This window comes from Lolium perenne, chromosome 2, assembly GCF_019359855.2.
Source record: "Lolium perenne isolate Kyuss_39 chromosome 2, Kyuss_2.0, whole genome shotgun sequence".
NCBI classification, from domain to species: Eukaryota; Viridiplantae; Streptophyta; class Magnoliopsida; order Poales; family Poaceae; genus Lolium; species Lolium perenne.
Window position 1 is genome coordinate 5,202,475 of NC_067245.2, and position 23,022 is coordinate 5,225,496.

The following is a 23,022-nucleotide window of genomic DNA, read 5'->3' on the forward strand; positions in this document are numbered from 1 at the left end:
AGAGGTGGTGCGATCGACGATGATGACACCGGGGGCATGGTTGGCGGCTGATATGGAGCGATACCGCCTCCGGGTTGGTGTAGGGGGAGGACGGAGCGGCACCGTACGGAGTGGCGTAGAGAGGCGACGAGGGCGCGCCGTACATGGGTGGCGGAGCAGCATAGTACGCTTGCGGAGGAGGCCGTGGTGTGAGCAGCCCTGGAGAGCCGGTGTGAGGGCGCAATCCGGGCGTCCAGCCGCGCAAGTATGCCGGCGGAGTGCCGGCCGAGGCGGGAGCTGTCCATGGCATCGACCAGGCTTGGACCATGCCTCGTCCATGGATCTCGCATGGGACGCCATCCCGAAGGAGCCGGGGAGGTGGAGCGCTGTAGACGGGCGCTTGCGGCATGCGTAGACGAGGCGCAGATGGTGGCGGCGGGCGTGGAGGACGCCAGATGGGGTTTTGCCCCTGTAGTTGGGACTTGGGCGCAGCCCGGGGAGGGCTGCGGCGTATGCGCGGGAGGTGGTGGCACCGGCGCAGGAGCTTGAGGCGGCGGGCGAGGAGCGGCGACGAAGGCGTGGACGGGCCGCCTTACGAGTTTGGGTGGTGTCGGCGTGTTGCGGCAGGGGAGCGGACCTCGGCGAAGGTGGGGCGGGCGCATCATGGGGATGAACGACGCTTGCTTGTCGAAGTCGTTGCGAGACCGGCGACAAGGATGTTGATGAGCTGCCGATCGGACACGGGATCGCCGAGTTCACGAAGCTCGTCGGCGATAGCACTAAGGTGCCGGCGAGGTGCCGATGGAGGTGTCGCCCTGGACGGTGTTGCGAAGCTCGTTGTTGAGGCCGGTGACGCGGCCGTCAACGTTGTCTGGAAGAGCTGCCGAAGAGCCGACCAAAGGGCGGAGGCGGTGGCGGCGCTGCGAAAGACGAGGTTGAAGATCTCGGTGGAGACGCGGGTGTAGATCCACTGGATGATGGCGAGATCGTCCTTGACCCATTGCGGATCATCGGGACGAGGCGGAACGGAGCCATCGACATGCCCACGAAGATTGCAACGCCCTAGATGAACTTCAAACAAATGGCACCAATGGTAATAGTTGTGAGCAGCAAGATCTAATGTAATTGGGATGAAGGGTGTAACATCAGCTATTGTATCTGTGTAGGAGAGAGCAGAGGGAGGAGGGGCTAGCACGAGGGAGGTGGAGAGTTGGGAGGCAAGAGCTTTGGCTTTGGCGTTGATAAGGGCGTCGCGGCGCTCGAAGTAGCCGGGCGGTGGCGGCGGCGACCGCTTGGGAGGGGGAGCCATACCCTAGATCGGATCGGTGTCTGATACCATGAAAGAATATGATTTGTCTTTATTGATAGATGATACATTCGGTTTTACAAAGAATATATATAGGGGCCAATGAGGTTAACCCTAACTTGAGACACAAGCAAAACTAAACCGACTTATAATCTAACAATCTAGGAGCAAGAATATTCTCAAATTCCTGATCGGTTGCTCCAAGATTACATTCGACTGAGTTCACTCAGAAATTTGATTTTACTAGGTGGCATCTTTCGTGTTTCCAAGTAAGGGAACGCATCTTTTGTCGACAATGAAGTGAGCACTCCACTATTCCAGTTTCCAGGATGAAGCTTCTTCGGAGTTCAGATCGTAAAGAATCACACGCACAGGCCGGGACGACTTCGATCAACGTCGGTTTTATTCAGAGTTCAGAGCTGCACAGGACTGACGACCGGCCTCCCTGAGAAGAAGGCGTCGAGGTTGGCGGTGACCACCTCGAGCGCGCCGCGGATGGACTCGGGCGTGATCACGGCCCTGTGGTCCGACAGCACGACGTTGTCCATGCCGAACAGCTCCGGCGGCACGGCCGGCTCGTTCGCGTACACGTCCAGCCCGGCGCCGCCGAGGGCGCCGCCTCGCAGGCACCTCACCAGCTCCGGCTCGTCCACCAGGCCGCCCCGGCCGACGTTGATCAGCACGCCGTCCTTCCCCAGCGCCTCCATCACCTCCCGGTTCACCATGTGCCTCGTCTCGTCCGTCAGCGCGCAGGAGAGCACCAGCACGTCGCTGCCGGCGGCGAGGTCGAGCAGCGCGGGGACGAACGTGTACGGCGATGAAGGCTTGGGCGACCTCGAGTGGTAGGAGACGGCGCAGCCGAAGGCGGCGAGGCGCCGCGCGACCCGGGAGCCGATGTTGCCCAGCCCCACGATCCCCACCCGCTTGCCGCTCACCTGCCATTGCACAATGCTCCGATTAAATTCTCGTGTCTTTCCTGCTGTTTGTGATTTAATTTGTAAGCGATGCAAGAAGAATCAAGAAAGGATCAACCATGCATTGTAATTGTACAATCGCAGAGATTTTGATGAACTCATTCTACCCGCCCAGATCTATTGACCTTGGCAGAAAACAGAGTCGTTCAACGCGGAACGGCACTAGCGGGGTAGCGGCCAAGAAGTACTAACCTTGGTGGCGAGAGGGTAGTCGCCGTCGGCCGCCCACCTGCCCCTCCGGACGTACGCGTCGGCTGCAGCCACCCGTCGGAGCACAGCCACCACGAGCCCGACGGCGTAGTCGGCCGAGTCCACCGCGAAAGCGGGGCCGGCGTTGGTGACGCTGAGCCCGCGGCTCCGGCACGTACCTAGATCCACATGGTCAACTCCCACGGAGGTGCCCGCCACGAGTTCCAGCGCAGGGAGCCTGGCCAGGTGCTGGGCCGTGACCGGCGCCAGCCCCGGCACGAGCAGCACCCTCGCCTCTGCCGCAGCCGCCGCGCCAGCGTCCGCGGCGAGGACGAACCGGTAGCGGCCGGCGAGCGCTGCCGCGAACTCCGGGAAGAGCGGCTGCGCCAGGAGCACCAGCGGCTTCTGGTCGGCGGGCGTGGTCTCCATCGGGATCGCGGCAACAGCTTGGCCGGTAGAGGGGATGGAATCAGTGGCTGCTTTGGAGTGACACCAGCACGTTTGGTGGTGACTACTGACTGCCCACCATTATCTATTCTATTGAGAAATAACAAAACGAACCCATCGACAAGATCATACGATTCTTTTTGTCGTCCAGCTGAAGAACATTGTTGATTCGTTCTCAAGAAACACATAGTCTGACCATTTCAATAGGGTAAGTACAGTACAGTGGCTTTCGAGCCTTATGTTTTAAAAAAATATACTTTATATGATTATATGAAGCCGATGTTTTAAAGTTTTGACCAATTTTATTAAAAATAGTAGCAAATAAGACATCAAATCCGTGTAATATGATACTACCTTTCACTGAATTGGCGCCATAATATTATCACATTTTCCCATAAAGTTAGTCAAGTATAAATATTTAATTAAGATAAAAACGAGAAGTACACGAGGGAGTACATATACTAGCACTCCTGCTAACCTTGCTGGTGAGAGTGTTACAAAAGCGACAAGCAAATAACGAAAAACGATAAAGGAACATACGCAGGGGATACAAGATTTTAACGTGGAAAACCCTTTCCAACACAGAAGGGGGAAAACCCACGGGCGCCAGCCAGCAAAACTTCACTATATCGGGAAGTGTTTACAAACACCGTGGGATATCTTATAATCTGATAAACCCTAACCGGCGGCTTACATGATGTATTTATAGACGGTGGCAACGATCCGCTCGTCAGAATGAATTTGGATCACAATACAACAGAGAGGGTAATCCCCGTCGGTCGCCCCACCTGCAGGCGAACGCAGGGGTAGGCAGGTGCCATGGCACCTCTTATGATAGAATTATTTCTGCAAATTTCCTGAATTATATATTTATATAATTACTTGCAAATTTATCAATTTTCATATATAACCTTCTAAGAAATTTTACATGCAGTTGGTCATCATTGTGTAACTTTCCTGGGACCACTCATGAACATTAGTACATGGGTAGCAAACTCAAAACAGAGTCATCTCGTATCAATACCACTAGCAGTCGAGCACGGTACTCTGTCCTGATGGCAATGGGTATTCGTCACCCGTTAACCCGGCGGGTACCCGCCTCAAATGGGGAGGGTATGGTGAGAAAAAACCCATGGGTCTCTTAATGGTAAATTATCTGACTCAACGGGTCTAGCGGAGGCGGGTATGGAGGTATGAAACCCATACCCTTTAACCCGTGGACCCGCCTCAGACATGTAGAGCCCACCTGTCAATGAGTAAAGTAACCCTAAGGCACCCCACCGGTCACCCCAAAGGCCCAAACCCAATCCCATTTCCCATCCCACCACTCGCGTAGAGCCGCAACGCGCAGATGACGCAGTCCTGACCCCCATCATCCTCGCACGCTGCTGGCCGCACCTCCACCCTGCTCCCTCCGGCCGCCGCCACTCGCACCTCCATCCCTGCTCCCCCCCCCCCCCCCCGGGTTGGAGTGGAGCAGCGTCGCCGCCGCCGGTTGGAGCGGACGCCCGCGCATTTGGAGATGCCACCGCCGGGGAGCGACCATGCAGCGTCACCGCCGCCGGTTGGAGCGGACACCCGCGCATCTGGAGATGCTGCCGCCGGGGAGCGACCAAGCAGCGTCGCCGCCGCCGGTTGGAGCGGACGCCCGCGCATCTGGAGATGCCGCCGCCGGGGAGCGACCAAGCAGCGTCGCCGCCGCCGATTGGAGCGGACGCCCGCGCATCTGGAGATGCCGCCGCCGGGGAGCAGGGCGAGGCTGGGCTTCCTCCTCGACGTGCCCCCTCCTCGGCGTGATGAATTTGAGAAAGAAATTGATATGTACTGTGATGAATTTGATGCCTACTGCTAGATCTGCTTTGTATGTACTGTGAACAGAATTGATTTATGTAGTAGGGCCTCGATTTGCTTTGTATCTTGCATATTCTGTAGCTTTTGAATGGACAAAACTTGTATGGAATTATTTGCTGCCGCTGCTGTATGAACCTCAAATTTGCTGCCAAATTTTTTTTGTTGACTATGCTATACTACTGTGCACCATCGCGGGTCTCCACCGGGTTGCGGGTACCCGTCACGGGGCGGGTACGGTGGAGATCTTGACCCGCCAACGGGTATGGAGGCGGGTGGTGGTGGCGGGGAGAGGTGGCTGGGGCGGGTATGGAGGTGGCATACCCGCCTCCATACCTAGCGGGTGCCATCCGGAGTACTCTGGAGTCTTCATCCTCCAGTAAACCTTGGACAAGGCGGGTCTGCACCCAGGAGCATATGCTCCCAGTTTTTGAAATAACTTCTAAAATATTAAAAAATTCTGAACAAAAAGGACGAATGCATGTCGACATTAAACGTGCTCGTAAAGTTGTTTCGTGGAAAAATCGACATCTTTTGTGTTGTGTGTAAAAAGAAAAAATTTGATGCTTAAAAAAAGCATTTCACGAGACATTTTCTTTATAATTTTTACATAGGACACAAAAAATTGTCAAATTTCCGCAAAACTTGGCATGCACACATATATATTTTGTGTTCATATTTTTTTTTTGACATTTTGAAATGCTTACCCCGGGTAGTAGGAGCATATGCTTCCAAGTTCAAAAGTGAATTTCCGTACTTTTAGCTTTTATATGAAGCCAATGTTTTAACTTTTTGACCAATTTTATTAAAAAGTAGCAAATAAGACATCAAATCCGCATAATATGAAACTACCTTTCAAACCGTTCTTGTGATACTGTATTGGCGCCATAAAATTATCACATTTTTCCATAAAGCTAGTCACGTTTAAATATTGAATCTACACTACATAAAAAGAAGGAACATGTTCCTTATTTAAAATTTTGGTCGTACCTTCGTCGTCCCGCAAACCGTGCCTCCCGAAAAAAACGGTTCGTCAAAACCATCCCTTCATTCCCACCCACGACCGCAGAACGCCCGACGTCCCTCTCCCTGTCTCCCATCTGCACGCCGCCCCGCCCAACCCAACCTCCAGCTTTCCCACACCACTGCTCGAGCCCTAGGACGCTGCCACAAAGAAGAGGGACAGGAGAGGATAGCTGAGGGTTTAAGCGAGGAGAGAACAGAGCGAATCGAAGGACAGAGATTCAGAGAGAGAGAGGCGGAGGTTTTTCTCCATCTTCGTCGTCCCCCGATCGATCCAGGAGGGAACCGCAAGGGTACGTACGTATCTGTGGCGCCGACGGAGATCCAAGTTCATCCAACAAGGGCGGAAATTTCGATTTTTTTGGCAATTTCTTATCCTCCCCCGCGCGAGATCCTCCCACTTTCTGGTTGGTACCCATGATTTGATTTGATCTGGTGGTTTTCCGCGCGGATCGACCGCCTTTCTCCGGGGGCGCGGTTTCCGATGGGTTCCGCCGGGGGGAGCTCGGGTTCCGCGAGGACCGGTCGAATTATGCTCCGTGCTTTGGTTTTGGACTTGGTCGACGAGACTCCATTTGGATTTGTCCAGCCCTGTGCTGATGGATGTGAACACATCACTTGTAGTTTCAGACCGAATTATGCTCGGCGATTTGGTTTTGGGGGCCGATTCTCGGTCATGGCTGACGGAACCTCTTAATTCCATCAGATTTGGCAAGTCCTGTGTGCGCACGCTGTACTGATGTGATCACAACACTTGCCATTTCAGACATTTCGGGAGTTGAATTTTGTGAGTTGTCCCTTCGATTTGGTAGGAGACATGATTCATGCCGTTTCTGCAGCTTTCAGCAATCGTCTACCATGAGTGGATGGCTTGTTCCCGCCCGGCGACCTGCCTGAGGATCAGATCGATGGCCCGGGCCGCCAGATCGATGGGCGAAGGGGCGTGATGAAGACACCAAAGGTAGCAACGACGGTGGCCGGATCAAAGCACAGTGACGGAGGAGCTGAAGGACAGGCTGCTCCCAAGCCACCATTATCAGGTCCAAAGATCAACACACATCTCCTCTGTGTCTAATCCTTGAAGAGGGAGGGCAATAGCTAGATCTATCCGAGATGAACGGCCGGTCGGCCGCATAGAACCCCCCATCTGCTGCCAAGAGTCATCTTTGGCAAGCGGAAGACCCAAGTTAGCTTGCATCTCTCCTCCTCCTCTTAATTAGACTGCAAGATCTATACTAAATTAGTCCTGTCAGAGGTTTGTTTCTATATAGTACTATAGCACCAGATTTGATCTTTGACCACCCCATTTTTATATTTTGTTTTGTTACTGTATTATCCATAATTGTTTAGCTGAGCTTCGTAATATTGTGGCTAAGCAGGGCTATACATATGAATGAAGCTGGCTCACATGAGGTTGCAGTTCAGAGCCTAGGTTAGGGTCCCTGCTTGTAATAGTGGTTTAATTTCTAGGCACCTTTGCTTTGATACGGACCTGATCATGACGTGCAAATAGAGAATCCAATCTATAGGAATCCATTCATTTGTTCGTTCATGTCGATTTTGAACTAGAATAAATCTGCTCTAATCTGTTTGAAAGCATTATTTAACCTCTGTAAATGTTTACTCACCTTTTGATTCTCTCTGTCTCCTTGTAGATTCTTTTTTGTTTGTTAGTTTAAGATTAGTAACCTAGCGCATGGCCAATTATCACATGAAAATGACTTTCATTTTGCAAACAGTTTAAACAACAGAGCTCCTGCCATATACACTTGGAGCAACAAGAAAACGAAGCCAGTCATACATGAAAAGTAGGTGTTTTGCTTAACTGAAATTAACACGATCAATTAGGGTGACAACCCAATCCAGAAAGCCTATAAATTTCCAGAAAATGTTGCTGCAGTTTCTATCATGCGACTCATTGCTCGCTGTTGGGTTGAAATGGTGATAACTGGATGTTCATCAAGGCTTAGAAAAGTTGTTCAATTAGGTTCAGTTTCTGAAGAAATAATCCCATCCTAGCATATCTCGATTTGTACAGATTTCACGGACGAAGGGCACGGGCGCAAGAAGCTGACTACGCTCGTTGCGCATCGGTGCGTGGAGATGGAGGTAGGGTCCTCTTGGTGGTGATGATTGACGAGCACGGAGGAAGGGGGCGTGGTGGTGGAGGCAAGGGCGGTGGTTGCTGATCGAATGTGCCTGCCCGTTGCCGCCTGCTCTGAGTTGTACTGCGGCCGTGCTATGCAAGCACCTCAGGTGTGTCTACGTTCCTCAATATTTTCATTGATTCTCCCCTTGATGTCTACATTCCTCAGATATTTTTTTATCAAAAATTGATGCATTCCAGTTGGAGAGAATGTTATGAGCAAACACAAATTGCAGAATTGGTCGCAAACTAGAATTTTTTCACATGACTGGTTATGATTTTATTTAGTTTTATTGAGCATTGGTGTATTTTTTCTGTTCCAACTACTTGGTATGCATGCACATGATCTAATGCTTGCTTGAAATAGCATGAAATGAGGAATCTCTCCTCTCTTCTAGATTCAATGTTTTACTTTATTATATGTACTGAAAATTTGTATGTTCTTAATTTAAGTAAGATCATATACACCATGCACGGAGGATGAAGCCAGGAATCTAAGCATGGATTTTTATCAGTAGCATGATTGACACTTTTACTGAGCAGCCCTCCAAGCAAAAGGAAGATGCACAAATCAGGAATGTTGCTCCAAATATTGCAAGTAGAAGGAAACTGCAAGTGTTGCACTTTGATACCATGCTTTTCAAAAAAAATCCCCCCCGGGTCGCCACGCACGGGCGACTCTGGGGGCTCCCCAGACCGAACCCTACAGCCGCCGCCACCCTTCCCCTCGGCCGCTGCCGCCGCTAACGCCGGCGGTGGCGGCCACGCCCGGCCGGCGAAGTCGGCGGGTGAAGGCGGGCGCGCTCTGGCGGGTCCCCTGCCGTGCGGAGGCGGGACGTCGAAGGGCGGCGCGATGGCGCGAGCGGTCGGCGGTCTTTGGGTGCGGTGGTCCCCGGCGGAGGGTCGGGTGAAGAGGAGAGGAGAGGAGATCCCGGCGAGGCGGGCGGAGGGAGGTCGTGGAGGTGCGGCGGCGTCGTGAGTGGCGTCCGGGAGCGGCAGCGGGGTGGCGGCGGTGCGGAGGCCTCGTCCAGGGAGCGCCCTGGCGAGCAGAGGACCGCTGCCCCCATGGCCGGCGCTCCTGCGGTGCTCCTCGCCGGCGTCGCAGGTAGGCAGGAGCTGGCGGCCCAGGCCCGATCTGGGCTTGCGGGCCCGATCTGGGTCTGGTGGGCGGGGAGGCTGGGAGGGACGTCTTGCCTGGAGCGGGCAGCGTCCGTGGAGGGCCACCCCAGCTCAAGCCGGAGGAGCGGGAGTGATGGCCGCAGTGCTTCATGCCGGCGGGTGTGAAGGCTGCGGTGCCTCGTCGGGATGGAGTTGGAGTTGGAGTCTTCGCCTTGCCTTGAGCCATGCGGTGGGTGTTTCGGAGTTCTGCGGTTTTTGCGACTTCATCGACGAGGGGCTGCGACGGCGGCGGTGCGAGGCCTCACGGACGGTATGGCCCCAGTTCCGGAGGTTGGGGAGGCTTGCGATGCTTCGGACGAAAGTCTAGCTTGGCTCAGTCGGGCCGGCGGCGACGGCGCCCGCGGGTGTCGTTCCCCTCCTTGGAGGCGCCGCCCAGGAGTGTCGGAATCTCCCTAACCTGCTTGGAGTTGGATGTTGTCTTCAGGCGAAAGCCTCGATTTGCGGATCGGCTCGATGGCGGCGTCTTTGACGTCGTAACTCTGTTGGGAGCATCGGGTAGGAAGACACGGCGCAGAGGTCCTTGGCGGCTTTAATCCGGCGACGCAGCGGTCCATGGCAGTTCTCCAAGGCGCTATGTACGTCTCTGCTGGCATGTTCTGGAGGACAGCTTCTGGGATCCGTCCAAGTCCCGCCATTGATCTCCTTCGGATGGTGCGTTGACAAGGAAGTTCCTTTGGGAGCCGTTGCTCTTAGGAGGTGCTTGGCGTTGGTCGAGACGCGGCTTGGTTGGTTGCTTAGGGCAGGTTCTTTGTGTTGTGGTTGTTTGGTCTGTAGCCGGTGTTGTGTGGGGTTACGCTCGTTGCTTGTAGCGAGTGGTGCCGTTCTTGTACTCAAACTTCTGCCTTCTATAAAGATATGGTACGCCTTTGGCGTACTCTAGAAAAAAAAAAGATACCATGCTTTTCGAAACTTTGTAGACTTTGCTGGTTTTCTTATGCATACCTAGCACGTTAGCAGAGTGCTCTGGTTTGAACAGCTATAATAATTCACCAAATATTAATGAAAACTGAAATGGTTGTTATCATTGTTTCATGTGGATTGTTTGTCTTCTAATCTTCTTTAATACTTTACTGGACCACATCCTAGAAAAGCTTGTGCATGAGCCAAAAGATGGAAATTCATGGCATACTGATACATACCACATAATACATGTATATAAAAGAGGAAGTACAGTACGTTTATATTTTCTATGTTTTTTTTTTCTTGTTTCTGGGAGGAGAATTTACACTAGAGAATGTGAGGACCTTTGTGTGGCTTGCCATGCTGACCAAAGCTCAGCAGAAGGAGCTAAAAGAAATAAGAACGATCATGGCATTAATCACCAGAAGGATGATGTTAGTAGTTTCAAATAGATTTCAGGTATCTTTTGACCTATTTTGCCACAAAATTTCCACCAGATCAATAGTTTATAGTTTCATCCGTATTACATAATCTCACCATTTTGTGGACTGAACATATCTTACTTTGACATAGAGGTACCTAACATTATACTGTATGACTCTTTCGGTAGAGGCGGATAAGAACTTGCTGAATGCAGTCATATATTGTCCAAGATTAGGGTACTCCGCTGTTCTGTTGATCCAAAATTCATTCAGAATCTTTGTCAGAGCCATTTTATTTATTGCCCTAACCACAGGTTTCAGTGGGGTGCTAGAGAAGGTTCCTTATGTGATGAACCAATTAGGAGTGTGAAGTTCAAGATCTTTAATGAATAAATGCAATCACTCCAGAACCATACCGTGGTGGTGATCAAATAATCCCAGAGCCCGCCGGGTTGTCTACTCAGCCTTGCCTGATGGCTAATCCCCGTCTTATGGAGCCTGTTTATTATGTTGAGGTTAGTCAAGGACTCCTTGCTCTTGAAAATAGACTTACCATTGCTAATGGCTGTAACGACGTGTACATGAGATAAATCCTAACTCCATTGCTAAGGAAGATTCTTCTAAGTTGATCAGGTTTCTACAGTCATTTTAGTATTACCTTTTGGAAGAACGGTAAAGCTAGAACTGTCTGCTAATATTTCCTTGCAGTGGTTACCTCTTAGTATTTTGGCAATCAGGTTGTGGAATAGGTTCACCCTCATATTAATGTAGGTTCCAGTTAAAGGAATCATGTGAATCGTAGGTTTATATATTCACAAATGGACCTATATACTTTTGATGTGAATAACTAAAGGAATATATTCCTTCTTTTAATTAGTGATATTCAGTTTGGTGAGGTTTACCAATAAAATGAAATGCCCAACAACTGTTCTTTTATACTGCGTCTTGCATTCTGAAACTTATGTTTAGCGCCTATGTAAGGAGAGTGCCAGCCACTGAGGCCAGTGAATTAAGGGTGTGGGTCGAGTGGCACAATGAGTTAGATAAATATGCATAGTTGCAAGATTGGTCTGTAAAAAGGAGGATAGTTTCTTGAATGGATTAAGGTTAGGGAGGTTTCCATCATGTACTACAGCATTATAATGGTAGCCAACTTTGGGACACACATAACATAGTTGAAGCTATGTCTATGGGACTCATAGAAGAGTTAGTTCCTACTCCTGAACTAGCTCATGACTGGTCGTACTCTTAAACTAGCTCACGACTGCATAAAAAATTTCTCATGTAAATTCTTAGAATTTTTGGAAAAATCTATTAACCATTTGATACCTTTTCTGCTACTTTTTTGACATGTTTCTATCTTTCAATTTCTCGGAGATGCTTTGATAAACTGTGTAGGTGCTTTATTACCTGTACAGTTGTGTAGTGAATGGATGTCGCTGTACTGCAAAGGCATTTTGCACATCCGTGCTTGTGAAGACAATCTGATGTCCTTCCATATATTGTTCTGGAGGATGCAGTCTTTTGAACATCCAGCATCCCTCGCCACTGATTCCGCTCAATTTGACAGCTTCTACTGAAAATTAATCACGACAACCATGACCATGATGATATACCTCCAGGAATTTTCATTGACCTGGGCTTTAGTCTGTGATGTGGAAATACACTATATTGCTTTGCAACGTAGCAAGGTAAATATAAGCTGATTTGTATCATCTTACATACTTTTTCTTATCTACTATTCTAATTTGGAGTCCACTGGAAGTACTGTAGTATATTTAGTTGATGCATAGGTCCACATGTTGTTGTAGTGTATGACTATATAGTTGCCAAAACAACTCAAATTCTCCATGTGTGTCGCACTTATTCAAATATTCTCAAATTACTATTACTGAAGTGCCATACTGTAGTAGATCTCTCATATAGTCATGTCATATTTACTGCATGGTTGACCTTGTATGTTATGTTCAACAATAGATGGAGAAAGATGAATCTCTGTAGGTTGTTGCAGGCTAACTTTTTGAAACATTGATTATTTGGCATCAGTTGTTGATGTATTGTCTGAAATTTGGTTATCCTGGATCCAAACAAAACTACACCTGGTTCCAGTAGGTCAGGTTTCTTTGCATTTTCTGTGCGTTCCATTCAGATGCGTCTTTTTTAGCTATCATTTCTGCTTGGGTCACCCTTATTTGCTTTGGAAGATACAACAAAGAAACAACTTTTGTTGAGTTTCCGTTGATATAATCCAGGAGATCCGAAGACACAAGCTGGTGTCTTGATGAAATAGCAAAGATTCACTTGTTTTCTATTGAAACTTTTAGGCACTAACCAATTAGATATGTCAGCCGTGGGTATTTAAATCACAACATTGAAAATATACTTATTTGCACATCGCAAAAGCCTCCTTTTCAGCTTATTTTTTCTATGCACTGACTGTTGTGTTTATACTTGGTCTACCTATTGCAACCATTTGTCATATTGGAAACACCAGTGCTCGATGCTGGTCAATATCGAAAACACTGATAATTGTTTGGCCAAAGATATAACGGAGTTGGGAGGTCTCAAGGAGACATCAAAGTTATTTAGGGAGTTCTACCATCTTAACTTGATATCTGCACAATTTTTGTAAACAAAATTGTTCCTATAACATGAAAATTGGCATGAACTATCTACAGCTTTTAGATATATGATGTATTTGAAAAAGCTTAGTACATAAGAAAACAACGTAATGCTAGCCTTGCCTCATTGTGGGGTGTAACTCTGGATTTGTGATTTTAAGGCTTACAATTGAAATTTATTGATGATCATAATAATAGTGGTGTGATATTTTATTGTACTGTGCATCAAAGTTTCGAAAAATAATCAGCTAACAGGAATAGCAGAGCTCCAACGAGTTCTGAGATGCCATTACATTCTTTTATTTTGTCTTCTGTTTTACATTATGCTTTGATTTTTTTAGATCTTTGACATTATATAATTTTTAATTGGCTAATGCAATAGTTTTCTTTTCTCGATAAAGGAAATATATTAATAATGCAACAATTTTCATATTATAGTTGTGCTCGTTGCTGAACATATGCATTGAATAAACTTTGGTATGTACATTAATTAAATGCAGGTATGTCGCAGTGCCTGATGAGGGTTGTAATTTCAACAAAGCCTACTTGTTCCAGTGGTATGTTATTCTGTATTCATCTTATGACATGGACTGCTCATATCCGATCCCTCGCCGTGTGGTGCTCTTTTTCAGCCTTAAGGGGATGCTACACGATTGCCTTTTAAACTCATCTGTCCATGTATTGGCATCTTTGTTCTTTAGATCGATTTTTGGTCTGCAGAATACTTCACTGAGTTTTGTGGTATGTCTTGTTGATCTAATTCACTAAGCACGCAGATAATCCATGGGCTAATAAATAAGGATGAAGAGGTTCCAAACAAACAACTCGATATTACAGTGATAAACAATCTAAGAAGGTTCCTGTGAAGGTAGTTAAATGATATGAACTAAAGCTCTGCCTTTTTATTGAAAGTCCAATCTGCATTATGTAGTAAATGTCAGCGCTTATTATGTTATATTCAGACTTTTGCAGTGCTCTTTGCCAGTGATGATTTTGTGAGCTAGAGAAATGTTTAATTCCTTGGGCACTTATTATGTATTTCCTATTATTAAAAAATACATTGTGCTCTAATTTCTAGATCCAGTATGAAAGTGATTTCACAACAGATTTGTGTATTTTATGCATTAAGTTTGTTATGGTACGATGTTCAGCTATTCCTAATAGATTCAAGAGTACAAGAAGCATCAAGGGTCGCGAGATTAAAGAAGGTATCACTGAAATTTCGAAGATCAGAGGATTAGGGTGTGAGTGATGTGATGCTATGCAGGGAAATATGTAAGTGAAACTGTGGTCAAATGATGTTCTAGAACATATTGTTCGTTAGGAAAATAGTTGGTTATCAGCACATCGGAAGAAAGTTGTCATTATCAAAATTAATGGAGTTATTTCCTTCAATTTTACACTTATTTACCATTTACTATGTTTGATGATCTACATGGAGATTTTACATTATGTATACTTTTGTTCCTACAGTAATTTACTCTTTTCTTTCTTAAGCTTGAGCTATTGAATGTTGTATGTTTAGCTAGCTTTAATTGTTCATTTACCGCTGATTTGCTCTAATTCTGCAGTTATTCACATAACTATGAAGAAGTTCAAATAAGTAATTATTTTTGAGCTTTATTTTTTCTTTCGTCATATTATAGCCTATGCCCTAGGGTCTCATATACCCTATAATCTACCAGGAGTGCTAGCTTATCTTTTAAAAATACATCGAGTTTGAACATGAAAGTCATGTTATGGAAGTTGGAACTAGAATAATTTAATCCAAATTTGTAGCTTCTTCATCTCTAATTCCACTCTGATGTATGCATTAACCAAATTACTACATTGTTTTATTTTGTAGTTATCTTTTCATATTTCCTTGGCTCTATGGTTCGTATGTGGTACTGCACCACCATGGTTCTTCTATGAGGTACAGGCATGACAACTTTGACTAAATCGTTCAGCAAATTGATTTAGGATCAACAAAACCTTACACAACAAAAGTTTTGTTGGTTGTCTTATGCACGGAAGACTAACAGGCGTGAAGTCTCTAGATGCATGCTAGAGGAGATACACAGAACACTTGGAGGGTTAGGAAGAGGAGAAGATGTTGTTATATAATGTGGAGTATATTGTTTAGTTGTATAATGTGAAGTATTTTCTTTAGTTGTATAATGTGGAGTATTTGGAAACTATAAATATACTAGCATATATTATGACTGTGTGGGGTATGCAAACCCTAAAAAAATCAAATCGCCTTTCTCCACGTCTTGCTTTCCCGTGGCAAGCGCACGGGCATCTTAACTAGTTAAGATAAAAACGAGAAGTAGAGGAGGGAGTGCATGTATATATACTAGTACTCCTGCTAACCTTGGTGGTGAGAGGGTAATCCCCGTCGGCCGGCCACCTGCCGCCGCGGACATACGCCTCGGCAGCAGCCACCCTTCGGACCGCGGCGATGACGAGACCGACGGCGTAGTCGGCCGAGTCGATGGCGAACGCGGCACCAGCGTTGGTCACGCTGAGCCCACGGCGCCGGCAGGCGGCAAGATCGACGTGGTCGACGCCCACAGAGATGCCCGCCACGAGCTCGAGCGCCGGGAACACGGCCAGGTGCTCGTCCGTAACAGGCTTTACCCCCACGAGCAGCACCCTTCCCTCGGCCGTGTCACCCGCGTCCGCGTCAGCGGCCAGAGCGAACCGGAAGCGGCCGGCGAGCGCGGCGGCGAAGTCCGGGAAGAGCGGCTGCGCCAGGAGCACCAGCGGCCTCTCGTCGTTGGTCGGTGGCGGTGGCGTCATGTTCTCCATTATGATCTTGGCAATCAGTCCGGCGAGAAGCAATTTGTCTGGCTTGAAACGTTTGGAGGGACAGAGAGAGTAAAGCCACCAGAGCAGACACGGTGTGTGGTGGAGGACACACGGCTGTGTAAGAAGACGACATCGCGCTGGAAATTAATGGCAGTGATCCAAACATTTCAGCTCGCAGGAAGGTCACGATCTGAAGAACTCCGGCAGAAAATTTTACATTCTACGAGTTTTTCCTCTTCCCAACCCACCGTACAAAGACTCACGACCCTTTCAATTCCAAGCTCAAATTTTGTTGACGACCTCCGCACGATCAGCCGAAGACCTCGAGGACGGGTGTCAGCAGCGGCGCGCCGGCGAAGAAGGCCTCGAGGTTGCCGGCGACGAGGCGGTCGAGGTCAGCCATGGCCTCCGAGGTGTACGCGGGCTAGCCAATCCACATATATATATCTCAACATATACTACATATTGTCTGAGTTATCACAGGACACAAGCCGGACCTAGCGAGAGCACTACCCTCACCTATGGTGTGTTACACCTGGCCACCAAGTTCTTTAGCAGCCCTCACCAGTCATCATCATTGCCTGTCCAGGTCCGACCAGCGACGGCTCCTGACATGCACATCCCCACGCTAGAGGAGCCCTGCTTATCTCTCCGACTTGGGACCATAGTTGCTCAGTTTTCACCAAGTCGCCAACAAGGTTAGTGCTTCTCGCTTGCATTACATTTGTAAACAGAGGATGGTGAAGGGTGCCTGCTAGTGCCATTGGTGGAGATCCCACTGGACTAGCTTAAACCTTTTTTATGCTCCATACGTTCTAGCTTTACCGCTGAAAGAATTAGGTTTCATGTTTGCTGCAGCAAATATGGCAGCATTTCCTGTTTGTTGATCGGACCTAGGTTATTAGTTGCAAAGGTGTTCCCACACTAGTGGCCCCATTGAGTGTAGATAGATATTTATACCTAACCTTCACCTTGTCATAGATATGAAAAAAATAAGTTTAGCAACATAAGACTTGGGGTATGTTTGGCTGGTATCCATAGCCATCATACCAAAATTTGATAGCCTATGATTCTTTGGTTGTTTGTTGTTTGCCAAAAATTTAGTTCATATGGAATCTTGCCAACCTTCCTCACATCCCTTTCACAAGCATTGCTAATTCTTTGGCCAATGAGGGGTCTAGGGATCTCTAGTATTTATTTTGTCTAGTGCAATTTGCTAAAATTTTATACATCGTGATATGGAATGAATCAAACATACCGAACCAGAGAGATAATGTTCCTTCATGAATCATAACTACATTTTTATGCATCTCTCTTGTGTAAGTTATCCTTTACATAACAGTTGTAATATCTAGAGCGAAGGAGTAATATACCTATCTTCCCCCTAGAACCGTAAAAGTCAGGCTGTTCTTTGAGCTTTTAGCATTTCCTGTTTCTACTTCGTTATCCATATGGGGAAAATATATAGGTTCATTTGGGATGGACAGTGTGGCACTACCATTCTCCAAGATGAACACGACTGATGACATGGGTGGCCGATCGTTGGGGTTGTCCTGCACACACAGGAGTCCCAACTGGATGCAGAGCAAAGCTTCATCTATTATATAGCTCTCCACAATATCATGTTCTACCAAATCCTTGATGTTCCCTTTGTTCCATTGGTTCCACGCCTGAATAAAACAATCAAATCACAACTGAGTTCCCAAAAGAAATAAAGAAGTTCAATTATATAGTTTTTTTTTGGCAAATTTAGGAATGCTTATACTCACATTAACTATGAGGTTTTCACCCTCGTCTAAGTGGTAAGTAGAGCTTATCTTCACGCCAGTTACGACCTCCAAGGTCAAGACACCAAAGCTGTACACATCTGATTTGGCAGAAAAGATGCCTCTCATTGCATATTCAGGAGCCATGTAGCCACTGTTTATATTATCACCAAAGCAAAATGTTACTTATACACTACCTAGGTTCACTTGTTTGAAATGAAATAGCAGGCAGCGGTCTCCTTTATTCAGAAAAGGTAAACTTATAAATTAATTTCATGGGAGTTTTCGCTCACTATGTTCCGACGACCCGTTTGGTGTCTGCCTTTTGTTGGTTGTCACCAAACATCCTTGCCATACCAAAATCTGCTATTTTGGGGTTCATTTCCTCGTCTAGTAAAATGTTGCTTGCTTTAAGATCTCTGTGAATTATCTTTAGTATGGAATCTTGATGGAGATATAGAAGCCCTTTAGCAACCCCTTTGATTATCCTAAACCGGGTTGGCCAATCTAGCAACGTGTTTCTTGCGCTCTCTACAAAAAGCAAAAGCATTATGATTAGTGACTGATGCGTTGCCGCAGTTCAAGAATTTTTGATGTGGTGCTAGATCATACTGAAAAGGAGAGCATCCAAGCTTTTATTAGGCATGTACTCGTAAATCAAAAGTTTTTCATCTCCCTCCAAGCAGCAACCAAGAAGTCTAACCAAATTCCTATGCTGTAGTTTGGCGATCAGATTAACCTCGTTTCTGAACTCCACCATTCCTTGGTCAGAATCCTTCCCAAGCCTTTTGATAGCAACTTCACGACCATCTAATATTGCCTTTGTAAATTAAAGCAGAAAATGCATGAGATTGAAATTCATGTATGCGTGACACAGAACCAAGGCAAGAGAAATATTTGGAGAGAAAAAAGACCAAGACTGGAGGAGATGTGTGATTAATGACCTTATACACTTTGCCAAAACCGCCGTGCCCAATCTTCAGTGAATCATTGAAGTTGTTTGTCGCGGCTACAATATCTTTGAAGCTTACAAATTGAAATTCAAAACTGCCAGTTGGGCTTCCTGCTCCAAGTCCTTCCGGACTTCTCAAATCTCCTAGTACTAACATCTTGAATTTTTCATGTTTCTGTCTCTTGCCTGCTTCCAAAATAGTTCGGACATTTATAATTAAGCTACTGAGAATATCATATAATTGGATTAATATGTCACATATTCATTCCACTGCTACCAAATATGTATACCTTTGGACTTGTGAACCCATGTCCCAATGGATAAGCATGCGAGCACCAGAACACTTGCTAAAACTGGCAATACAATTTTCATTGTATTTCTCTCCTTTGTTCTGCCTTCAGAAATGCATCACAAAGTCATGCATCAGACAATGTTTGTGGTACAAGTAATAATTGTAATCAACTATGGGTGTCAGCCCCTATCTCCAAAAACTGACAATACACCATTTGTGAATAGTTTCAGGATCTAGTTCCGCCAAGTGAAAAACTCCCAAAATTGCTTACACATGTATTTTTTTTACGCTGAACTTAATATATGCTCTGATTCCTTGGGAGATGCATTTGACAGTTCTTGTAAAATGCTCACATAGAATTAACTAGAACATGGTATTTCGCCAGAGATCCTGTTGGCTTGTCCACACAGAATTTCTGAGACGTGTGACGGTCCAATAATTTCTTTTGGGACTTTGAATTCGTGATGGTCTCTAAATTTTTTCTTCATCAGGAAAGAACGGGAGCTGATAGGTGGGCGCCTGGGTGGTACCTGCAGTAGCAGAAGCGGCGACTCGGAGCCGGAGGTACAATGTCTCGGCGCTGCCAACAGTGCCGATCTTCTCGGTGTCGATGAGGTCGCCCGTCCAAACCAGGCACCTTGTGGCATCTCCCCTAGAGCTGGTGCTCAGGTTTGTGTGCGCGTATGCCACGCACGAGCAATTGCCGGCACACTCTGCCGCGCACTGCGCCGCGCCCTTGTTCTCCACCACTGCGAACCTATCGGGAGCCTTCATCAACGGCACAGCCAAGAACATGTCCTCCTCCCCGACCCCGCACCGTAGCTCCTCCTTCCGCCGGCACCCCTGCTCAAACCTGCCGCCGCGCCACTCGTCGGGGCTGGCCGGCTCGAACCCATCGAGGCAATGGCACGACGGTGCCGCGGCGGTGTTGTCGCAGTACCCAAATGCGCCGCAGTGGCCGTAGCGGCTGCACTCGTGTGGCGGCCAGCGGCCTAGAGTGTCCCACCGCGACGACGTCCAGCTCTGGAGCTCGAACATGCCAGAGTGGGCCATCACGTAGCGCGTGCGAGGGGCGCCGGGGGAGAGGGTGAAGGCCATGTAGGACTCGGTGGTGGTGTCCACGACTGCGAGGTAGATGATGGTGTTGATACTGGCGACGTACTCGCTGTTGACCCGGTACCCTGTCCACGCGCCGCTGCGCCACAGCGGCCGCGTCCCGTTCCAGGTGAAGAGCTGGAGGGAGGTGACCGGGTCCACGCCATAGGCGAATTGCCCCGGCGATGGATCGCCTGGGCCTTTCCAGGACACGAGGAAGTCGAAGCCACCGCCACGCCCATGCTCGCTGGCGGTCCGGACCCTCATGCCGGGGAGGAACGTGTCGGTTGGGTCGTCGAAGCTCTGCCATAGCACGGTGTTGTTCGGCGAGCGGAGCTCGAGGTTCCCGGCGTCCGTTAGCACGGCCACCGCCGAACCAGCGCCTACGTCTGGAGCGACAGTGTCGGTCGCCCAAAGGATGTGGCTGTTGTTTCCGTCAGAGAGGACAAGGTTGGAGGCGTTGGTCAACGCGAGGGTCGGGCGGCCGGTGATGGCTGGGGACTCACGATTGGCGACCCACACCACGGTGAGCTCGGTGATGCCGCTGTACCATATGCCGAGGTACTGGCTGGCAGGCACGGAGTTGGACGGGGAGAAGAAGCCGAGCTCGAAGGTGCCGCCATCCGAGACGATGGTAGCACCGGTGGAGAGCGGCCTGCCAACTACAAGGCTGTCGTCCGACGTGCTTAACGGCAGCACGACAAGGAGGAGGAGCAGCGAGGCGATGCCGGCAGCTGCCATGGCTGCTTCTTCAGGCCGTTTCAGACTTGATTGGGTTCAGGTGTTGCGTACGCCGCGCCAGGAGAGAGCTTCCCACTTTGTTGGTACCTATCTGCTCCAGCCAGAATTCAACATCTCCGCATTTTGTCAACCATCTGCTGTACGCGAATGCTGGAACGTACCATTGATTTGTCAAGGAAATAGCAATACAGTCAAACACTAGAGGTTTTTGTTGCTTGTAAGACCAAGGATCGGTCGGTGGCATTGTATTAATTAACAACATCTCAGCATCAGCATCAGCAAGACAGTACAACAACAAAGTACGATTGTACCATTAACAAAAACCATTCATTTGAACAGCTTGATGACTGATTTGATGTTGATCCAAGAGGATAATACTTTTCATATGCTTACTGGGTGCAATCGTCTGCTCACGGTTACTCAGGATTTTTACAACCAAGCTATATGGTGGTTTTCTAGACGATTCACGGATGCTTAGCCTGTTTGTTTCCATCTTTTTCTCTTTTGGCGTCTGTGCTAATGCTTTAAGTTTGCTGGTGATGTAAACTTTTTTTTTAGGTATGCTGGTGATGTAAACTTGATATCGTATAATTGAATATTTTTGCAAGAAAAGGGCCGTGTGCAATCCTGGATGCAGAAGCCGGGATCACCCCCATTTCAAAACAAAAAGATGGTGAGTGAACAACGTGATGGTGCCTGGCAGATCCTAGATATCGGCCCTGCCCGGTCGCCTAGAGGACGTGGCCGTTGTTTTCGCCGGAGAGGACGAGGCTGGAGGCGTTGGTCAACGTGAGGATCAGGCAACCCACACCACGGTGAGCTCGGTGATGCCGCTGTACCATATGCCGAGGTACTGGTTGGCAGGCGTGGAGTTGGACGGGGAGAAGAAGCCCAGCTCGAAGGCGCCACCGTCCGAGACGATGGTGGCGCCGGGGGAGAGCGGCCTGCCAGCGACAACGCTCTCGTCCGAAGTGCTTAACGGCAGCATGACAAGGAGCAAGAGCAGCGAGACGATGGCGGCAGCTGCCATGGCAGCTTCATGATTGGGTTCAGGTGTGTTGCGTACGCCGCGCCAGGAGAGAGCTTCCCACTTTGTTGGTACCTATCTATCTGCTCCAGCCAGAATTCAACGGCTTTGCATTTTGTCAACCATCTGCTGTACGCGAATGCTGGAACGTACCATTGATTTGTCAAGGAAATAGCAAAACAGTCAAACAATTGAGGTTTTTGTTGCTTGTAAGATCAAGGATCGGTCGGTGGCGTTGTATTAATTAACAGCATGTCAGCATCAGCAAGACAGTACAGCAACAAAGTACGATTGTACCATTAACAAAAACCATTGATTTGAACACAGCTTGACGACTGATTTGATGTTGATCCAAGAGGATAATACTTTTCAGATTGAGTGATGAGCTAGCGGCTTTGGGTGTAGCTGTAGCTCACAGAGACCATGTGTTGTGGACGACGAGCTACCCTAGTTCTGTAAGCCGTCTGGTGACCAACGATTTAGTCGTGTCTTAATGGAATATGAGTGTTCCATATCAGAAAAAAAAGGTGGGAGACGGCCAACGGTCGCTGTTCTGGAAAGACCGATGGTTAAATGGACATGCTGTCGATGAATCTTGGCCACGCTGGGTCTGGACGAGCCTCAACGGTGCGCCCCTAGACGCCGTCGGCGGGGACGGTGCGCTCTGCGGCTCCTTCCTCTATATCGGAGCATCTCCAGAGTCGCCGTCGCTGACGGCTCCCGCACCTCCTTCTGGATGGATTCCTGGCTTCCCGCACTACGGGAGAACCGACGTGTGCCGACGGCCAGGCTATGTGCCGACGGCCAAATGTCGGGGCCGTCGGCACAGAGGCCTCCAGCTACCGGCGACGAAGCTCACCGTCGGCACAGCGGGGCCGTCGGCACAACGCACGGTACACCGACGGCCACCCTCGGCGCAACCTCGGCCGTCGGCACAGCTAGGTGGAGCCCGAAGGTCACCGTCGGCACATCTGCAACCGTCGGTACACGCTCTGACAGGAGGGCCCAGCCGTTAAACTGTCACGGCGCCGTCACCGCCTTGCCGACGGTAGCCACGGCGCAACGGCGGCCGTCGGCCTGGCGCCGACTTTGGGTCCCCCTGCTTCTGTGCCGACGGTGACCCACGGCACAACGGCGGCCGTCGGCACAGCCAAATATGCACATTTTTTGGTTTTCCCTGTTTTTTTTTGCATCAAAGAGATAATTATTACCCATATAATTATTAATCCATATCATTTTTTTTGTTTATTTATTTCTCACTGCTATTTTGGCGAACCCCTTTGCGAGAAACCTATATATATGTATAAGGGCGGTATAGAACC

The 23,022-nt window shown here is 48.5% G+C and overlaps 3 protein-coding genes and 1 long non-coding RNA gene across 11 annotated transcripts; 1 reads left to right on the forward strand and 3 right to left on the reverse strand.

Moving 5' to 3' along the window:
- Positions 1-640: 640 nt before the first annotated feature.
- Positions 641-1,288, reverse strand: LOC127321376 (uncharacterized). Its single transcript, XM_051350395.2, has one exon. It carries the CDS (start codon positions 1,286-1,288, stop codon positions 641-643), a length of 648 nt encoding a protein of 215 aa, XP_051206355.2.
- A 29-nt stretch (positions 1,289-1,317) lies between these two features.
- LOC127330977 (glyoxylate/hydroxypyruvate reductase HPR3) lies at positions 1,318-15,861 on the reverse strand. Of its 2 annotated transcripts, none has more exons than XM_071825830.1 (2): positions 15,390-15,861; positions 1,318-2,220 (listed from the first exon to the last, which is right to left on the reverse strand). In XM_071825830.1, exons 1-2 carry the CDS (start codon positions 15,825-15,827, stop codon positions 1,699-1,701), a joined length of 960 nt encoding a protein of 319 aa, XP_071681931.1. In that variant the 5' UTR covers positions 15,828-15,861; the 3' UTR covers positions 1,318-1,698. The 2 variants fall into 2 exon arrangements, with proteins under 2 accessions (XP_071681931.1, XP_051213024.2); XM_051357064.2 differs by lacking the exon at positions 15,390-15,861 and adding an exon at positions 2,452-3,001.
- Positions 5,765-15,360, forward strand: LOC127330983 (uncharacterized). Of its 7 annotated transcripts, XR_007869496.2 has the most exons (8): positions 5,765-6,059; positions 6,606-6,806; positions 7,805-8,022; positions 10,728-10,928; positions 11,984-12,104; positions 13,535-14,309; positions 14,881-14,949; positions 15,051-15,348. It is a non-coding gene; the product is annotated as an uncharacterized lncRNA (long non-coding RNA). The 7 variants fall into 7 exon arrangements; XR_007869493.2 differs by adding an exon at positions 7,146-7,198 and having other exon boundaries at positions 10,728-14,309; positions 15,051-15,360; XR_007869495.2 differs by having other exon boundaries at positions 10,728-13,902; positions 14,186-14,309; positions 15,051-15,360.
- Positions 15,862-16,777: 916 nt separating the features above from the next.
- On the reverse strand, positions 16,778-20,673 carry LOC127328174 (putative G-type lectin S-receptor-like serine/threonine-protein kinase At1g61610). Its single transcript, XM_051354794.1, has 7 exons — positions 19,368-20,673; positions 18,836-18,940; positions 18,538-18,731; positions 18,206-18,413; positions 17,887-18,124; positions 17,597-17,747; positions 16,778-17,497 (listed from the first exon to the last, which is right to left on the reverse strand). The coding sequence occupies exons 1-7, from the start codon at positions 20,671-20,673 to the stop codon at positions 17,201-17,203; spliced, it is 2,499 nt and encodes an 832-aa protein (XP_051210754.1). The 3' UTR covers positions 16,778-17,200.
- Between the last annotated feature and the right edge of the window lie 2,349 nt (positions 20,674-23,022).

Coding starts and splice junctions, on each gene's coding strand:
- LOC127321376 (XM_051350395.2), bottom strand. CDS start 1,288: ATGGCTCCCCCTCCCAAGCGGTCGCCGCCGCCACCGCCCGGCTACTTC.
- LOC127328174 (XM_051354794.1), bottom strand. CDS start 20,673: ATGGCAGCTGCCGGCATCGCCTCGCTGCTCCTCCTCCTTGTCGTGCTG. Junction 18,125..18,205: donor CTTGGATGCTCTCCTTTTCA/GTATGATCTAGC, acceptor TGCTTTTTGTAG/AGAGCGCAAGAAACACGTTG. Junction 17,498..17,596: donor GTGAAAACCTCATAGTTAAT/GTGAGTATAAGC, acceptor TGTTTTATTCAG/GCGTGGAACCAATGGAACAA.
- LOC127330977 (XM_071825830.1), bottom strand. CDS start 15,827: ATGGAGAACATGACGCCACCGCCACCGACCAACGACGAGAGGCCGCTG. Junction 2,221..15,389: donor ATTACCCTCTCACCACCAAG/GTTAGCAGGAGT, acceptor GTGCAATGGCAG/GTGAGCGGCAAGCGGGTGGG.